Source organism: Artibeus jamaicensis, unplaced genomic scaffold (genome assembly GCF_021234435.1).
Source record: "Artibeus jamaicensis isolate MK-2021 breed Jamaican fruit bat unplaced genomic scaffold, CSHL_Jam_final scaffold_1964, whole genome shotgun sequence".
Classification (NCBI taxonomy): domain Eukaryota; kingdom Metazoa; phylum Chordata; class Mammalia; order Chiroptera; family Phyllostomidae; genus Artibeus; species Artibeus jamaicensis.
Window position 1 is genome coordinate 29,672,376 of NW_026522030.1, and position 19,896 is coordinate 29,692,271.

At 39.9% G+C, this 19,896-nt stretch overlaps 1 protein-coding gene across 9 annotated transcripts in view; it reads right to left on the bottom strand.

Moving 5' to 3' along the window:
* Positions 1–19,896, bottom strand: part of LOC119035888 (transducin-like enhancer protein 4) — a 144,799-nt gene that overhangs the window by 80,895 nt on the left and 44,008 nt on the right. For 7 of the 9 annotated variants that reach the window (XM_053656223.1, XM_053656222.1, XM_037127394.2 and 4 more), the window contains one exon: positions 14,793–14,867. The exons of the other annotated variants lie outside the window; for them this stretch is intronic. In XM_053656223.1, the coding sequence (XP_053512198.1) occupies positions 14,793–14,867 (75 nt within the window). The remainder of the gene's footprint in view (positions 1–14,792; positions 14,868–19,896) is intronic. 9 annotated transcript variants of the gene reach the window in all.

A 19,896-nucleotide genomic window follows, 5' to 3' on the forward strand; every position in this document is an offset into this window, starting at 1 on the left:
CACCATAACCCACTAAGGAGACAAAACTTATCCTCAGCCTGCTTGATCCCTGGAGGATGGCTGGATAGTCAATGATGGGTAAGATTCCTTAAGAAAAGAAGAACAAGACAGGCACAGCCACGAAGGGGCCATTAGGGAAGGACTCAGGGGATGTGGAAAAGAGACAAAAAACTCTCATCCTCAGCTTTATCTTAGTCTGAGTCCTCGTTCTATCTATAAAAAATCTCCTAATCATTTGGCTGTCTTGCTTCCCCTGCCAGATTCAGGCCTGAACAATGCTCATAAGAAGTGCAGCCCTGTGCTGGAACCAGAGGTTCCCAGTGAGAGGCAATCAGGACTAAGAAAGAATACATAAAGTCCTGTGAAACCTGCTTTGCTAAGAATGTCCTCAATTTAAATGTTAAGGGTCCAAGCACAGAATAAGTTTGTTTCCCAAGGTTTTATAGCTGATTGGCATCACCCTACTAGACCCTGACTCAAAAGGACCCCATGATCCCAGAAATGTTATCTATAAACCATACCTCCTTTCTCTGATATGCATCCCCTATGCAAGCTAAACTCAATAAAAGCCCACTGAGAGAAAGGCTAAAACACCTTTCTCCTCTGAGACACTGGCCAACCTTCCCCCCACAAGCAGATCACGTCTTGGTAGAAATATTCTCATCCACCACAGCCCGGGGGAGCTCTGCGGGAGAAGCCCCCCATGCCCCCTGAGACGGCTAGGCAAAGACATGGTTATGGAAGGAAAAGGTGAGAACACCTAGAAGAATTCAGGATATACACCTTGTAAAGTTGGAGCTGAAGTAACTGGGTAGATGGTTATACCATTTACTCAAATAGGGTGGAAGAGAGGAGGAATGGGTCTACAAATACATAATTTGTGTAAATCAATACTTTCTATACAGCAGTGTCAGCTTCATAACTTTTAGAGTCATGACTTCTTTAGATTAGAAAAGTTCTATGTTAAATGAAGGCAACCAGAATGGAAAGAAATTAAGTCAAGCATAATTCTACCAGACAAAGAAAACTACTAATATAATGTTGATGAATACATCCAGTATTTTTTAACGCATATATGAACATTTTTAAACAAATGCTATCATGCTATCTAGCAGTATAAATGTTTCTTTTCCTCGTGTGTATCAAAGTACATTTTCCTATATCCCTAAGTAATGTTTTGATAATGTCTTTTATAAGGATCGCACAGTATATGCCATTGTATAGATCATGAGAGTTCACTTAAGTGATCCTCTATCAACAGGTTAAAATTTAGGTTGCTTCCAATTTTTAAATATATGGCGATGTGTCAGTTAAGATCATTCCCCTACGAGTTACAGAATGCCCAAATAGAGTGGGTTTTTACTACACACATAAGTGCAGGGTTGGTTGGATGACGGCAGTATCAAGACTGTGGGTCAACTTCTCTCTGACTCTGTGGCCTCTCTTGCAGCCTATTACCCTTCTCACAGAATGGTTGCCACGCCCCCCCGGCATTAACTCATAACCTCACACAACCATGTTCAAATGAAGAAGGTAAGGTAATTCTCTCTGTATGGGTCTTTGTGTTATGGAGAAAGGTATTTCCTTCTATGGGGTTGGCCAAAAAGTTTGTTTGGTCTTTTTCTGAAAGATGGCTTTAGTAATACTTAGTTGTCCTTAACTTCATTCAAAACAATTTTGTTAAGATTATTGTGACAGCTGTCATATAAGTGTGCATTTAAAAAAAATATCAAAATTGGTGAATTTGGGGGTAGCCACTTTAATACAGAAGATGGAAGAAAATACACAACTTTCAGCATAATGTGCTTTATTATTTCAAGAAAGCTAAAAATATAACTGAAATGCAAAAAACAATTTGTGCAGTGTGTGGAGAAGGTGCTATGACTGACCAAACGTGCCATAGGTGGTTTGTGAAGCTTTGTGGCTGCGATTTCTCACTGGACAATGCTCCACATTTGGACAGACCAGTTGAATTTGGCAGCGATCAACTCGAGACACTGAGAACAATCAATGTTATACCACGTTGATTCAGTGGCAGGAAACAACTGACATACTCAAAATACCCAAATCTATACAGTTACTGATGAAAATGAAAACTATGTCTTTTATTTATTTTACAGAAAAAAAACAGATGAACTTTTTGGCCAACCCGATATATCTCACTGACCCGCTCAGGGCCGCATGCCCACAGCTCCTCTGTGAGGAAGGCGAAATGGAGCACCTGGAATGTTTTACCTTCCACGGGGGGAGGCGGGCTCTGCTCTGCCTGCAGGAAAACATGTCCCAAAGCCCACCCTGACACCTAGCTTTGCTCTGAAGCCATCCTGAGGCTACAGCTGAAAGAAACCCAAAAGCAACCTCTGAGCTTTCAATCCAAGTAGACAGCAGGCTTGAACTTTTTTCCTCCTTCAACAGTTTCTCTCCCAGATATTACTTTGTGCAGAGTTCTGTCTCCAAATTGCTTTGGGTCAACCCAGAAACACTCTGGAGAAATAAAACTTTTAAAAACAATACTAACGTAACTGCCACTTTGCTTTGGGACCACAGTGGCACTGCCCTTACTGGTCATAGAAGACAACCCGAGCCAAGATAAACTCTCCCCTTTCTTATGAATCTACCAATTGGGGTGGGGGGGTGGGGGTGGGGAGGGAATGTATGAGAATCACAAAGAACAGACTAGCTGTGGAGTTGTCCTAAAAGAGGTTCAAGAATGGTGTCATTTTCAGTTTTCCTAAAAAGTTCTGGGTGTGGGAAAGTGGGTTTAGCTCTAAATCTTGCTAATTATTAGGTCAACATCATTATTTAAGTTTGTGATATTACTGTATCCCACGAAGTAGTTGTTATTCACCAGCAGGACAGATGAGTGTTTTCAAGATAGAGAAATGGAAGCAGAGGAAAAGTACAATTTATATCATAAGGCGATGAAATTATTTCAAAACAGGCAATTTCAATACACTGGCAATGCCTATGGTTCTAAACTTACTGATGTCCCTTGACTGGCTTCTGGTGTGGGTTTCTTATTGTCCTCCTCTACCAGTCATCTCCCCCCTTCCCTCCCTCACTGCTGCCTGCAATTTGCTTACCTTTTACTTTTGCTTTCACTGGGTAACTGCTAGCCTAGTTAGTCTCCCCTTGTGCTTGGTTCATAACTTTACATAAATATGACTTACCCATTATGGTTCTACCCCTCCTACAAAACTGTGTACCAAAGAAGCAGGAACCCCGCCTTAGTCACTGCTGTGTCAACAACTTCAAAGTGGCAATTTTCAACCTTTTTCATATTGTGGCACACATAAATTACTAAAATTCTGCAGTACTTCCCTGTTGGGAACCGTTCTGCCTCGTTTCAGGAATTGTAACTACCCCCCATGGCTAAGGATGAGTGAGCGACCTCTGGAATGCAAGTCACAGGACAGAAAGCTTGTCTCTAGTAGCAAATGCTGCCTCAGCTTACTCCCCTGCCCCCAAAGCTTGGTCGGATAGTCAGTAACAGGTAAGTCTCCTCACAGCGAAGGGCAACCTAAGCTGAACACGATCACTTGGGAGGCCATCATGGAAGGACTCGGGGGGGCTGCGACAAAGTGGAAGCAATGGACACTTGCCCCCCAGCTATTCTGACATAGCCCGAGTCCCCATGTCCTCTGGGAGAAGTGCTTCCTGGCTCTAATCCATTTGAGCCTGAAAACCTATGATGGGGAAGCGGTGCAGCTCCTTGCCTTGCTAGAGTGGTATCCAGGGTAAATTTGCCATAAGAAAGAATTCCTAAAAATCCTGTGAAGCCTACTTTGCTAAGAGTGCTTTCATTCATATGTTAATGGTCAGAGCAGGAAATGAGTATGTCTTCCGGTTTCTGCAAACCCCCTTTCCTGACAGACACTGATTCAGGCTAAGCCCTCAGATCTCTTTGAAATATTATCTACAGTTTGATCCTTGCTGTCCTGTATTCCTGTGTATTACAACCCAATAAAAGCCCCTGGACGAAGGGGCTCCTGGCCTTTTCCCTCGGAGAGACCGGCCACCTCTCCTTCCACAAGCAGATCATGTCTTGGTAATGTTTACTTTCATCCGTGGCAGATGGGGAGACTTGAGGGCAAAGTCGCCCCTCAACTCCCCAAAATATGTTATATGTGTGAATGATTTTCCATAATACCCATGACAATATAAATAAAACACAGCTTTGTTTTTTGGTGTTTTTTTTAAAATATCAATAGTTCAAGAAACTCCCCCATCCCTTGGGCAATATTTAGAAACCAATTCAGTGCAAACTCCTGATTTCTACAATTCCAAACAATTGTCCTTATAATGCTACAGAAAACTGTTTTCTGTCTACGTGTCCTCCACCAACTATCGCATTATTTCATATCTAGGTCTTGTACACAGCCCCCCACACACATACACACACACACACATATACACACTCAATTCTGCAAACATGCCAGGGAGCTAACGGACAGCCTAACACCCAAGCACAAAATCCAAGATCCTTGGACCTAAGTTCGAAACACCTGCCTTGCAGTGGTGTTTATGACAACTTTTGATTCTTATATGAGAGTAAGTTCCAGACAATTTATGCTAACCTATTAGTACATGCAAGCAGGCACACCCAAGTTCCATTTCCCTCACTGAGCACTGGACAATCCTGTTAGTGGACAGGGATAAAGAGACTACTGATCCTAAAGGAAAAGAAAGAACAACATGGAGTTGAGGGAACAAATAAGGGACAAGTATAAAAGTGTGAGCTCTGAGGTCTAAGTTAAGATTCTATTTCTGCCACCTTCTCCCTGCGCGGCCTTCAGACGACGACCCCTTCAGAGCCTTGGTCTCATTATTTGCGCAGTTGGGACAACAACCCTACTGCCTTCCACATGGGCTGATGTGGGTAACTGAACAAAACACCACATGCAAATGCTCAGCACAGTACAGTACTTGACAAAAAGCAAGTACTCAATAAACATTTTCTATTTTTAGGTACCCATTTTAAGAAAAAATATGTATGTCTGGAGATACGATGAATCTAGAAAAATAAATAACTGACACAAAGGCCTCTGAAGTTAAAAAAAAGAACTTTGTTGTCAAATGTTTACAAAATCACACAGTGTAAGAAAACTAGGGAGTGCGTGCTGAGTTACGAGCTTCATCCCTGTATTCTACAGTGAGAAAACGAAATTCCTACAGTCACACCGTGGGACAGTGTATTTTTTACCAGCCCATGTTTCCACTCAATGCTGGCTCAAAATCGTGAAGGGAAAACTCCCAATGTGAAAATATATTAAAATAGAGGATTTGTTCCTTTAACAAATACATACTGAGCGTATCTTCATTAAACATTATAAACACACTCCATGTTTACTGAACATACTGAGTACTTACTGTACAAATACTTACCAAAAATAATGAGCTACATATCATTCTAGGTACCAAGGCTATAAACGTGAACACAATCTCACCTGAGTGTGAAGGAAAAGTGACACACAGGTCAATAAATGATAAGCACTATGAGAAAAAGAAAACGGGTTAAAGGGACAGAGAATGAACCTGGTGAAAGCTACTAAAGTCTGCTGCCAGGGAAGTCCCTTCTCAAGAAACGCAGGACACGGAGCACGAGTGCTCCAGAAGTGGAACAGCTGACGCACACACCCTCCGTCAAAAAGACGCCTGGGGTGACCCAGGGACGGTAGGAAAAGGCCAGTGTGGCTGAAGGGCAGTCACATAAAGAGAGAGCGGAATGTGAAGTCAGAAAGGTAGGCAGAGAGTCACTCCACACAGAATCTTGTATAAAACTTAGGCTTAGTTCTAAGCAAAGTGGACAGCCATGAGAGAAAGGGTTTAGGCAGGGGAGCAACAGGATCCAATTTATATTTCGGAAAAAGATTACTCTGGCTGCTGTACGCACAGTGAAATACAGAAAGACAAACACACACACAAGAAGCCTTAGGACGAGGAAGGCTGCTGGAGACTACATCAGGGTGTGCCTGGGGCTAAAAGGAGATGAAGACGCACCCACCCTGAGAAAGCAGTCTGGCTCACAAGAGAGAGCATTTTTGACATAAGAGAAAGTTTTTCCACTGAGATGGGATTCTTCAGCCTCCATCGGTCAGCCTCTAGGTTACGAACAGTAAGAACCCGAGTTCTGAGGGGTACTGGAAAGAGGGTGGGGACACTAAAGTACTCAATAAGCATAAAAGGGAAGGGAAATTATCAATAACAAAGCTACCGAACTCAAAACATTTTGTCATTGGCCAAACTATCCAGTTTAATGGATTAGAATAGAGTCCAGTAATGAACCCACACATATAGTCAACAGTTTTTCAACAATGGTACAAAGATGATTCAATGGAGAAAAGATAGTCTGTTTAACAAATGATGCTGAACAGCAGAATTGGATGTCCATGTGGAAAAAGAAAGAAAAGAAAAAAGGAAGGGAAGGGAGGAGAGAGAGACAAGAAAAAGGAGGGAGGGAAAATAATAAGGGAGGGAGAGAACAAGGAAGGAAGGAAGGAAGGAAGGAAGGAAGGAAGGAAGGAAGGAAGGAAGGAAGGAAGGAAGGAAGGAAGGAAGGAAGGAAGGAAGGAACTCGATCCACATCTCACACCACAAACAAAAATTCACTGAAACTGGATCATGGTGCTAAACATAAAATTTCTAGAAGAAAAATGGGGAGAAAATCTTTGTGGTCTTGAATGAGGCAAAGATTATTGAAAGACAACACTGAAAGACTCATAAAGGAAAAAATTTCACAAATTACAGTTCATCAGCCTTATAAACTTCTGCTTTTCAAATGATACTATTAGAAATTAAACGACTACAGACTAGAAAAAAACATTTGTAAAATACATACATGAGTTATATCCAGAATATTTAAAAACTCAAAATGTAATAAAAACAACTGACAAGAAATGAGGTAAAGATACTTATCAAAGAAGATGGCAAATAAACACACAAAAAGTTCAATGTCAATAGCTGTCATGAAAAAGCGTAAAAGCAGGAGCACTACTATTGATCTGTTAGAAACGGCTAAAGACCTACAGTTCCGAGGGCCGATGAGGCTGCGGAGCAAAGGCTCTCTCATACATCTCAGTGAGACAGCAGAACACTGTGGCCACGTGGAAAACAATGCCTTAGTTACTTAAAAAGTTAAACACAGACTTACCATATCACTCAGCAATTCCACTTGAGGTAATGACCCCCCCAAAAACCGAAAATTTAAATTCACTTACAAAAACCTGTATGTGACTACTTATTGGAGCTTTATTAATAATAATCACCAAAAACTGGGGGTAAGTCCAACTGTCCTTCCAGGGGTGAATGGCTAAACAAACTGTTATATCCATAGGATGGAATATATTATTCAGCTATACAAAGGAACTAACCACTGATATAAACAAACAGACCAATGCACTGTGCTAAATGCAAGATGAAAACTCAAAAGGCTATATACCATATAGTTTCATTTATAAGACATTCTTTAAAAGGCCCACTTTGCGTGGGGGGGGGGGAAGATGGGTGGTTGGCCAAAGTCTAGGAAGGGGAAAGAACTGACTACAAAGAAGAAGGACTTGATTTATTTATTTATTTATTTATTATCCTCACCCAAAGATGCTTATTGGTATTAGAGAGAAGAGGAGAGAGAGAGAGAGAGGATAGCAACATTGATGCATGAGAGAAACATCAATCAGCTGCCTCTTGTCCGCAACCTGACTAGGAACCAAACCTGTGACCTTTCAGTTTATGGTACTGTGTTCCATCCAAGTGAGCCACACCAGCCAGGACAAAACAGCGGAATATGAAAGGGTAGGCAGGGCAGAAAAGAGAGAGACTCTCCATCTTGACAGTGGTAGTAGATAGTTCATGACTATATTCAGTTGTCAAGTCTCACACAACTATATCCAAGAAGGGGTAAATTTTACTTTATGTAAATTATACCTTGATAAATCTGACTTTTAAAAAAGCATACAGAATATATGAATAATGAATGCATACTGCTAGATTACTAATTCCATATATATAAGTATAAAGAATTATACAAATTTGCAAGTATATGCAGCCTCATTTTTATTATGTTTTCTATTATCTGTTTCTCTTTACTCTGCCATCCTTGGAAACTACAGTTTTATTAAAATTAAAATGTATTAATTAAAAGTTGATTCAGTATAATAAAATACAAAATTAGAAAGCTTACAACTACCAAAACTTTCATAAGATGATTTAAATGTAATCTGAAGATCACTTCAGAATACATTTCACAAAACATTTAAAAATATCATTCAAAATGAAAACAAAACGTGCCCCTTTAACAGGATTTGGTAGGAACTCAAATATTTGCTGAATGCATGAACAGCAGATCTAATCATTAAATCACTCTTACTGTCCCTAAAAGGTTCTAACCTTTTTACCAAGGTCCTTAGAACACTCGAGGTCACAAATGCATTTTTAGGTAAGAGGATTCCCAAAGTGATCTCCCAGGGAGCTTTGAGGACACATACCAGTGTTCCTTAAAACTCAGCCTAAGCCATTAACCTCTTAGTGGCCTCTTCAGTGAGCTGGCCCTGCCTCCTCACTCCCTCCCATCTTAGAGTGACACAGGCAGGCTGAGTCCACAAGGAAAAAGGTCTGGTTCAACGGGAGCTGGTGATGCTGCTTGTAGAAACACTACTGGAAGATGTCAGTAAGAAAATTAGAAAAGAGGAAGCAAAATGTAAAGAACAGAAAATGGTCACAATAAAAAAGGATAGCAGTGCACAAGCTTGCAAGTTGCTTTGAGTATAACCTGCTTTTTTTATGTAACCTTTTCCCATCAGGACCCCTGGGCTCCTGGAGCAAATGAAATGCAGATTCATAGATCTGGGAAGCTGCGTTCTTCAGTGGAAGCCCAACGCCCACATGCCTCAAGCAATGTCAGATGCACCCACCCAGACATTCTGCACTGTGTGCTGAACTCTTCCCTGAACCGTGGAAATACATTTATTAGTGGGAAGGATGGAAATGAAGGGTGCCTTCCCTCAACAGAAAGAAAAATAGTAGCATTTCATGTTAGCAACAATTTACAAAAACAAAACAAAGCAAAACAAAACAAAACAAAAAAATTAACACCCTGAGACTAGCTTCTAGGAATTTCTTCTAGAGAAACTTTGTAATAGAAATTAATGAAGTGCAGAACAAATTAGAAATCCTGCTCTTTACGTGTTTTTTATAGTTTATAGTAAGTTCTTAAGTGGAGGTAGAGTTAAAAAATGACTTGACTATATGAGTCTTTGTATGAGAAGAGAAATTACTGACTCTCAGAATTTCACTGAACTGAAGCACAAAGATTAGATTATGACACCACTCAATAATGTAGTCCCCTGATCTACAGTAAATGAGCCAGTTAAAAAAAAACAAAAACAAAAACAGAAAGGGTAAATAAAGGGTAGGCCTAACAAAAATAAGACACAGAGGAAGGTAAGACCCGCGGTGTAAAACTGCACTGGCTTGTGTGCAATCACAGCCTTACCACGCTCTGTGAGAACAGGGGAGCCAAGCCCCATACCTGCAGGAAAACTGCCTTTTGCCCCCCAGCCCCCATCTCAGCCATCCAAGTACATCATGCCACCTGCAGCCAGCACATTTTATGAAGCCTTTAAGCTCTAGGCACACTGTTCAGTAGAGACAGTAACAAACCTGGAACAACGATCTCTGATAAAACACAAATCTATGTCAGAGTTCAGTCTACCCCATAACATGTACACACAGAAAATGTGCAGTAGTAATCAGGTGGAGTAAGAACAAGAAAGGGAAGCTTGCCTATAAGTTACTGAAAAGTATTTATTAAAAAATAATGTAAAAGCTGAACTGTTCAACAATCATGATTCTAGTACTTGAGGTAACTGCCAATCTCCACCAGAAAACCCTGTTACAGAGCCTGAGGCCTATGAAGTCCAATCCCCAGGGTCTTAGTTCCTCCAGAAAAGCAGGAAGGACAGGGCTTGGCTGCAGGCAATTTTGAGAGGCCTGGGGAAAGAGAACTGGAGAAGGGCAATTCACAACCAGGATGTATTCTTAATCACTATGCCAAGAGTTGGTCACCATCATTGGGCAACTGAGGCCCCATCCTGCTGGGACTCGGTGGAGAAAATGTAGACAGCACCTCAAAATCGTCCACCCTCACATTCCGCTGACTGCTTGCCTTCAGGGCCAGGATTTACTCTCCAGGGTGGGTGATTCCCTCACCTTTCAGAGCTGCAAATGCATAAGTGAAAGGTGGAGTCCCACAAAGGCCCCACACAAAGCACTGGGGGAATGCAAGCACTTTATTCAGTGTAGCTGAGCAGAGCAGTGAAGCCAGGATGTAAGTTGTAAAGGCAACAGACAGCGAGAGAGAAAGGGGCTATGAAGTGGGCCCAGGAAGGACAACACCTCTGCCCCAAACAGGGTAACAGCGCTACTGCAAAATTACCACCACCTCTGGAAACCCGTTAGTCGCAAACACCCAAGAGATGAAAACAACGAAAACACGGTTCTTGTCTACTTAATACATTTGTGCTTTTGTTACAAAAACAGTTATATTTTTTATTTTCTTTCAGGTTTTGTGTTATTCGGGTGTGTTGCTGTAACGGAGGCACAACGCACACACACACATTTTTATAAATACCCAACGCACACACACACACATTTTTATAAATACCCACATGTTTATACCTTTTGGGAGTTTGCCTACTGCTAATTTTTAGAAGAGGCTACAAGGGAAAATTACCACAATGGTACATCTAAATGCTCTGAAACTTAAAATGACAGTTTTGAAAACGACATTGGAAAGAGAGGGACATATATTTTAAAACTGTCACACTACAAAACCTTCTGCCAAAATGCCTATCTGGAGTGTGTACGTATGTAATTTAAGGGCTAATCACATGACAAGGACAATAAAACAAAATACTAAGAGGAAGAAAAAAACCCCCGAAGGTGTTGTCTTTTAAAAAAATAACTCAAACACATAGGATAGTAAAGGCAAAGTCCTTTAAATCATTTCCTTAGTAATACAAGTAATATTTAAATAGATTTAATAGTGCTGCTCCAAACCAATGAATTATGGGTTTAAAACCTATTAAAATGTAATGTTTTTTTCCTGAGCTGAGAGGAGAGAGATTTAAATCCACTGAATTTTAATATTTCAGCTTGAGCTGCAGGAGGTAGAGAAAGTCCAAATGAACTATTCCATCAGCAGCATTCAAGCATGAACATTTTAATCAGTTTTACTTCCTTGGAGTTCTCTAACACAGTTTACGCTGTCATTCTAAAAGCACTTAACACAGAGAGTGTGAAAAACCACCAAGGCTTGTTATTGCTTTCACAATTGATGGCAAATAATTTTGCAGACTTCCTATCATTAAAATGTCACTGCTAAAAATTGAGGTTCAGCATTTCTTGTGCTAAACTGCATTTTCCTACAACACTATAGCATACCTGTTCTGTTCCTAAGGGTTTTTTTAGGGGGTGTGCTTTTTCAAAAAAAAAAAAACCTATTTCTATCACTTTTTTCTTCAAAGAGGTTTAAAAAGTGGGGGAAATCCACAGGAAGCTCATTTTCTATTTTTACAAACCAAACATTTTCTTTTCCAATATACTAATAAAACTTTTGTTTCTTAATGGTAGCTTCTTTGGTGACATTTTATGAGGTTCCTAAGTCAGCCTCCTTTATTAAGCATAACCACATTCACACAGCATGTGCTGATTATATAGTGTAATGGATTTAAAAAGCATTTTAAGATAGTCAGATGACTCAATTTAATAATACAGGAAATGAAAACATCATTTCTAATTAGATCATATTACTGATTTAAAACTACAATTTGCGTGCTGTTCCTACAGTGTGATCTCAGAGATTCTAATTTAAAAACACAGTGGCCAGTAGGGCACATGACAAGATCAAACTAGATACATAACACTCCCTCAGCCTATCCGGGGAACTCCAGGAAGGCTTCAAGGATTCATGAAATACAACCAATCCAAACAAAACATAAAATATTAACCATAAAAAACAACACAGGAGTTTTCCTGCTTTTTTTCCTTATAAATAAAAGATAAGTGATATTTAACTTACTTCAATCTGTCAACAGTTTTAAACTGAACATGACCTGTGAAAAAAATCATCATAACTGTGTTTCATTCCATTAAGCACAACCAGCTCATTGTCAGGAGAACAAGCAGCCTCTCCAGGTTTGGGGCTCACCTCAGCATTCTGCATTTAAACGGCATGGATCACTGGCTTGGCTCATTTACCAATGAAGGTAGAATAATATTGCTGCGTTACAAAGGTGCTTCATGAGATTTCATTAAATCTAAGAACAACTGTGTTGTCTGGGTAGTGTGCATACATATAAAAAAAAGATACATGTTGGTGATAAACGTCTGCAGGGGCTTACTTAGATGGGTCTTGGCTTCTCAAGGGGAAAATTTTCATCTCCTAGGTACAGAAAATCGTTGCCTACTACAGTCTAAGACTCAAGTAAATCTAAAACTGACCCCTCATCACTTTTGGTAGGAGGTCAAAACAACAGCACCTCACAGCTCAGCCATGCCCAAGGGCAACAGCAGTTGCATTTCAAATTCCACAATGTTACAACTCTGAAAACTACTGGACACAAGGCACTACCGGAGCTGAAACAGACAAAGACCAGAGACAAAACAGCAGCAGCAGCAGTTTCTTTTCCAGTGCTTTCCTCCTCACCTGGTTTGTGGCTCCCTAAACTGCTAGGTTTTTCTATTACTGCAACCTACTTCTCAGAAGTCAGACTATGTGATTTTTGACTTCGTTTTCTGCTCATATACAAATAATTTGGAATTCCCACCAGATCCACCAACTATAGTACATGCTGCTTTGATAGCAGGAAGCTCTGAGTTAGTTCTTCAAATAAGTTTCTAGGTCACAAAATTAAATTAGTTTTATTTTAATAATTAAATCCATATATACACAATCTATGTCAGTTACTCGGCTATAGTCTAATAAATCACCCTTTCCCTGAGAAAAGGCAATCTGCCATCCCATTCAAAACAAAGTAGATAAAATGAAATAGATGGAAAACAGCAGTGAAATATACTTGACGTGAAGGGATGGGGACTTGTTCTGATTTTTACAACTTCCCTCTCATTTTTAAGCAACTCCAACATAAAACAGTGTGTTTTGTAGTTAGATTCATCTCTTCACTGTACAGACAGTAATGACTTGAAAAAGAAAGAAAACAGAGCTCTGTTTCCCTAGAGAAGGCCATCAACCAGACATCAGTTAGGATGGATACTGTATTTTAGTAGTTGGTACAATGAACAACTCAAGCCAGACAGGAGCCACTGCACTCTCGTTCCACCCATTCTCCTTCAATGTAGGTTCTGTCCCTAGTGACCCTGGAAGAGGTGGTGACCAGAATACACCCCCGTAACCACAACACACACTTCCAGCAAACACAGCTGAAATTTTACATATGATGCCAGTTTAAAAGTTTTGTCGATGTTTTAAAACATTTAATATGCTGCTGTCTTCTGGAACTTTAGGAAATAACTAATTGTGAAATGTATTCCTCTCTCACCTTTCCCCCACGCTCCCAGCAAAGAAAATGTATGACAAATGAGTCTACGTGGCTTGTTCAGATTCAGCCTCTTCCAAGGCCACTTTTGAGGAAATAAAGGTTACTTTCCCATGTATTTTGTCTCTAATTTAGGACTATTTTCGTGTGGTCAAAGGGACACAAAATAGAGCTCAAAACAGCCCATTAAAAACAAGTTTCAATCGGAGGATTTGTGCCACCACTTCCGCATCATCCCTGAGTTCTGTCCCCGAGTTCTGATTTCCTTGTTAAAGGACAGAGACATAATTGAAGCAACATCTTCACTTCAGATTGATTATCAGGAGACCCTTATCTGCATCTTCACTCAGCAATTTGAATTTTGATGAAAGTAAATGGAATAATTAGCATTTCAAAGTGTTTGATACACTGAGGGTGGGGGAGACTTTTGTGTACAATCCATACACAAAAGAAAGTATCTGGGAGGGGGCAGAAAGAGGCAAGTACAACTGTAGTGTCTTCATTAAAAAACCCAAGGAACTACACCAGCTAGAGAAATAGAGATGTGAACATTGTGTTCGTTGTCAGCCATGACTTTCTCACTTTTATTTCTAAGTTTTAGCACCTTATTTCATTATTTGTTACCTTAATCTGGGAGGACAAAAACATATACAAGTAGAATGACTGCCCAATCCCATGAACTCCTGCAGGATTTCTATGTAACACTATCAATCACCAGGAAGGATTTTTTCACCAGGCCAATGATTTTTCAAAAAGGTGTTCTGTATTATTCTTTCTACAAATGAACACTAGCCCTTATGAACACTCATCACAGGGAAGAGTAGCAGGGTTATGCAAAATGTACATTTTATTCCACTAACAATGATATTAAGATACTCTGTATTTGAGGAAAGATAAAAGAAGTCAGCTCATTTTAACATCAAGGCAATACGAATCTTTTTCCAGTATAGGTTAGCAACAGAAGCTGACTGCAAAGGAAAGAAATATTATGAAAACTGCCTAGTCTCCTCAGAGGAGAGTTTTCAGGAACATGTCAAGTTGAATTGGTGAGAATGCGATCCAAAGTTTCTGAGGTAGCCACCAAATTTCACATGAGATTCAGGGCAAGGTGACTCATTTCCCTTTGTGGTCCTCTACTACCTTTTGCCCTTTTGATGGAATAAAATTTAAAGAGAGAGAGAGAGTGAGAGAGCTGATGACAAACACCAAGATCAGAACTAAAATGGAAAGGCCACGTACCCCAATGATGGCGTTCAGTTCTGCCATGGTCACCTGCTTGGCCCGTTCCACAGCCTGCACCACTTGTTGCTGGTGCTATAAATGAAGATCAGAAACAGAATACAATTATTTGTTTTCTAGTAGGTCAAGAATAGCTTTTCCTAACATGTGCTCTAACTTCATTTACACGCAAAACAGGATTTAGGGGTCTCCGCATTTCAAAGAAAAGCCCCGGGGTGGTCGATGACTAAATGCCTAAGGTACATTGGGGTCTATACTGCTGAGAGGTAACTGGGCATCCAACTGTGCCCTGGGAAGGATGCTCCCTTACAACTGGTAGAAGCTGCTTAAACTTACTTTCATGTCAGTGGTACACCGAGACTCAACCTCCCTAATACCAACTAACTAACACAAAACCCATTTCACCTGCTTCTTTTGTACCCGCCCCCCTCCTCTTTCCACCTACTTAAAATTTTTCAAAATATTTTCTAGAAATAATTATTTTTCAAATTTCTCATGTTCGTCAAACACTAGGACAACAAAACTAAACTTTTGTGTTTCTTCTATAAATGTGAAACATGTTCATACCTGAATTCCTGTAATGAAGGGCTGCATATTTAAGAGATTTAAAACATACAACTCTCACTAGTAGAAAAGTATGAGGACTTCAGATATTTCTTTTAAATACGATGGAAAAACTAAAACCTCAAGTCTAAGTTGTTTTTCTTTGGGAAAAACTAGAATAGATAGTATAGGACCGCCTGTCTATCCATGATTCAGTTCTACAAAGAATGATCTAGAACTGGTATCAGTAATTTTTGTGACATTAAAAAATTAAGTACCACACAAGTCTCTGCATGGAGGTACTCAAATCTGGGCATACACGAGTGCCCCCAAATATAAATAGTTTTTCCACCTAAATACACTTGAACACTCTGGTATCTGCATGCTCAAATTTGGTCTCTGAGAGTCTTTTTTGGACTTCTTTTAACTAAGTTTAGGGAAGAAAGAGCCAAAGGGCTTATGCTGTGAAAACAGGCATTCTTCCGTGTGCCTGGGAAGAGTTCTCTCTGGGCTGATCTCAGCTGAGAATGCAGCTAACTTTCTCTACTGCTTTAAGTAAATATGAAGCCCAGCTATCATACACTACCTAATGCATACAAAGAGCTAAGCCATCAGTTAGACATGAAACTCCCCTTGAGCTATGTGGTACTACATTCCAAAACCCTCAAAGAAATAGTTACCAAGATCGACTTGGGTGGGTGACAACCACTGCATCTACAAGCTGTACAGCAGAGACAGTGGGGGACGTGATGTGGAAGAGGAAGTCACTTCAAATTAGTTATCTCCATGTGGTGTTTTCACCCTAACAGAAACATGTATTTTCTGTCTCTAACTAATTGAAAGAAAAATGTCAAAAAAACAGATCACTGAATTTGAAGCTTTCCATAAACTCTGAACATTAAATATACCTTTGATTTTTTTTTTAATTTTAAGTTTTAAAACAAGGGCTTAAGAAGCAATCCCAAAGTCTTCACAGATATATCTGTCCATTCTCTTGCTCTTTAATAAAATATTTGCCAAAGTGAAATCATTTCTCTCTTTCTCTGAATAAAGTCAAAAACCTAAAGATTTGTCAGAACACTAGAGGACAGACACAACCAATAAAATGACCAGGAATAGTAGTTTTCCCTTAAAGCCAATCTGAGCATTATCTGTTTACTGAGTGCCTAATATGCTCCAAGTACAGAGCTCATGTATAGATTTAAAGTAATCTGGTTGTCAGAGTAGTGGGAAATGGCAGTACTTCAAAAGCAAAGAAAAAGACAACATGTAGGACAACTCTGGGATTTATCTATTACCCAAAGTGAGTATACGAACACAAATTTTTATGGACTTTTCCACCTTTTACTTTCAACAATCACTGCTCGACATTTCCAAAAACCCAAAGACTCAAGGACCATATGTACATACATCCAACATGTTTCATTCTATTCATGCATCCATTCATTCAACAAAAGCTTTTAAGCCAGTCTTCCTCTCTGCCCTTTGTCTATACTACTGAAATATCTCCCTATTACTAAGACATCATCTTCTTTATAGTAAGCTTTCAAAGAACAGTTTCATTAAGACAGAGATGCAGAAAATATATCTAGTTTGGGCCTTTCTACCTTAAAGATAGTTCAACTTTTGCTTCATAAACTGGATTCCAGCTGCCAAGATACACACGTATGCCTTAGGCAGTGGGGATATCTTTCTGGCTCAGCATTAAAATCAAATGTATTTATGGAGAAAACCAGAAATACATCAGTGAACCATAACACTGACATGTGACGTTCCTACAGAAGCTCTTGTTAAAAAGCTAAAATGGCAGTGGAAGTCATGATTCAGTTCCTTCCCCATCTCTCATGGCGATGGCCATGTTATGCCACATCTAAACTTTACCTGTAATTCAGCACTTTACTTCCCTATTTCTGCTTACAACTGTGAATCATCTGTTTAAGGAACGACCTTTTGAATAGAAGCTCGCTAATGCAGAGAATGCCTCCTCCCCTCTGTGCTCCGAAAGCACCAGAAACCCCGACACTGCTCACTCAGCGAACACAGCACCACTGTACCACAGACTAAAGAAGCATGTACCAGATAAGGTATGAAAATGAAAACTCAGAAAAGGAGCGAATGAAACACAAAGAAGGCCAAAGTACTTTTACAAACTGATTCAAAGGAAGCATTTTTTTCCATGTTCAAATTGCAACAAATAACCTCTATGAATCAGAAAATACAGCAAGTTTTTCACATCTTCTTAGAAACATGATGGCTTTCCCATTATTTCTGCCACCTCTTCCCCTTTTCTTCCCCTTCCCCATTTGTTCTTCTCCTCCCACTCCACCCTACAGCTCATTTCCTCTCCTACTTCCTGCTTCTCCCCTCTGCCATCTCACCACAAGTTGTGACCGCAGCCACTCTAGACCCAGTAACCTGCGTAAGGCAACTAACCATCCTCTCGGCCTCTCTTATTGCTCAAGCTGCTCACTCAGATATAAGCTCCCGATCTGAACTTTACACAGTACCACCAAATAAAACACCACTAAGAATGTATTAATAAGCCAAAGGTGATGTGTGGGGTTAGGGGATAGAATTCCTCTAATAAGGATTTGGAAAAGAGAATTATTTACTGTTTATTATTTAAAATACCGTGAGTTATAATTCTTAAAGAATCCTTTAAAAAAGCAACCTATATTGTGGTTATGGTTATATAACTCTAAATTTACTACAAATCATTGAATTGTACACTTAAAATGAGTGAATTTTTTGATATGTAAATTATATCTCAATAAAATACTATGGTTTAAGAAGTACAAGCACAGTTGGAAAAAAAGGTTGGTAAATGAAATTCTATACATTAAATCAACTGCCTATGTTCATCATAAAATTATTTTTTGAATTTGCTTAGGACAAGTACTGAAAATATAAATATAAGCTTGAAATCCAAGAAAGCCTGCTCAGAAACAGACATTCACAAACCACAAACGTGTGTGTAACAGGTGTTTAATGCACATTTCTCCAGAGATTACGATGACGTTACCTGCCATGCCAATACTCTTTGGAGCATGGCAATAGATAATGGTGCTTTTAATTAAAACAGTAACTTAAAAACAAAACCCTCTACAACTTAGAATCTTTTTTTAATACCCCCACTTACTAATAGAGATAGTAAAAGGGTAGAAGGGCAAAGATGTAAAATGAAACAGGGTCCTATAATGAACAACAAGGTTCCTGACACATGGAGATCCACCGGTGAGCCATAGATAACTGCCCCCTACTCCAAGAACTCTCAGACATACAGGACTGCAGGGTATAAAACACTAAGGAAGACTACAGAAAGTAATGACAAAAGCACACTTCCTGGGGCATCAGGAAAGGCTTCGTTTTCTTATTCATTGAATATTTATTTAGCACCTACTATATATATACCAGGCTTTATAGTAGGAACTGAGATAAGGGTAATGACCAAGACATTTGGTGAACTGATAATACTCAAGAGGCTCTGTAATTACAGTTAGAAGATAACTTCCATGAAGAAAATTACAGGATGCTAAGTAATCACTTGTCAGAGAAATATCTAATCGAAACTCAGGCCTAGGGGAAGATTCCCTAGGGAAGCTGACCCAACAACTGAGACTGAAGGGATTTGCAGGAGTCCTGTGGATGAAGAGCCAGGAGAAGAGAATTCTAGGAAAAGGGAACAGCTCAGCTAAGGTTCCTGGAAGGAGAAAGGAGCTTGTCTGTGGAGGAAGAGAAAGAATGTGCGTCTGGAGAAGGAAAGAAGGTTGGATCTGGATGGAGGGCCTTCTTGGAAATGGCCAAAACTTAGGCCAAACTCCTTAAAGTGGAAGAGGTATTTACAGAAGAAACTACACAGGCAAGTGGGTGAAGTCACCTGAGTCTGGCACACACGTACACACTCCACAAACCGCACCCTAGTGGGAAGTGGAATCAGTAAGGCAGCAGGAGGTCAAACGCAGAGGGCTGCAGGCAACCATGCAAAGAAGCTGAACTTTACCTCGGTAAGGCATTTTTCTTAATTAAAAAAATTTTAAGCACCTGAGTGCTGTCATTTCTGCATTTTAGTAAGAAATACCTGGTAACAGTAAGAAGATGGATGGCAGGGAAGTGAACCAGAGTAGAGGGAGCAAAGTGAGAGGGCTAGGCCAATATTCTAAGGTGAAAGATACCTAGAACTTGGACCGAATACCCTTCTTGCCAATAAGAATCACTAGCCACATGTACCAAACAAGCCACTCCCTCAGAACTAGAAAAAACCTTTAGAAATCATGAGACCCAGAACCCAGTAGTCCTCAAGTACGGTAACAACTAATCAGCCAACCAGCCAACCAATCAACCAAAAAGTCTCTCCATATTTCCAAATGCCTACGAATTTCCAAATGCTGCCTGGGCTGAGAAATTGGAGTATGGCACTGCTATACCAACCACAGGCCAAAGGCCATTACTATAACCAAGAGATAAATGTCCTCTACCATACTCTAAAATAAAGAGTAGTCGGTCTGTCTCTCCTTGGTCACACATTCTTTGAAAGGCAACTTCACTACCTCATGGATAAGCT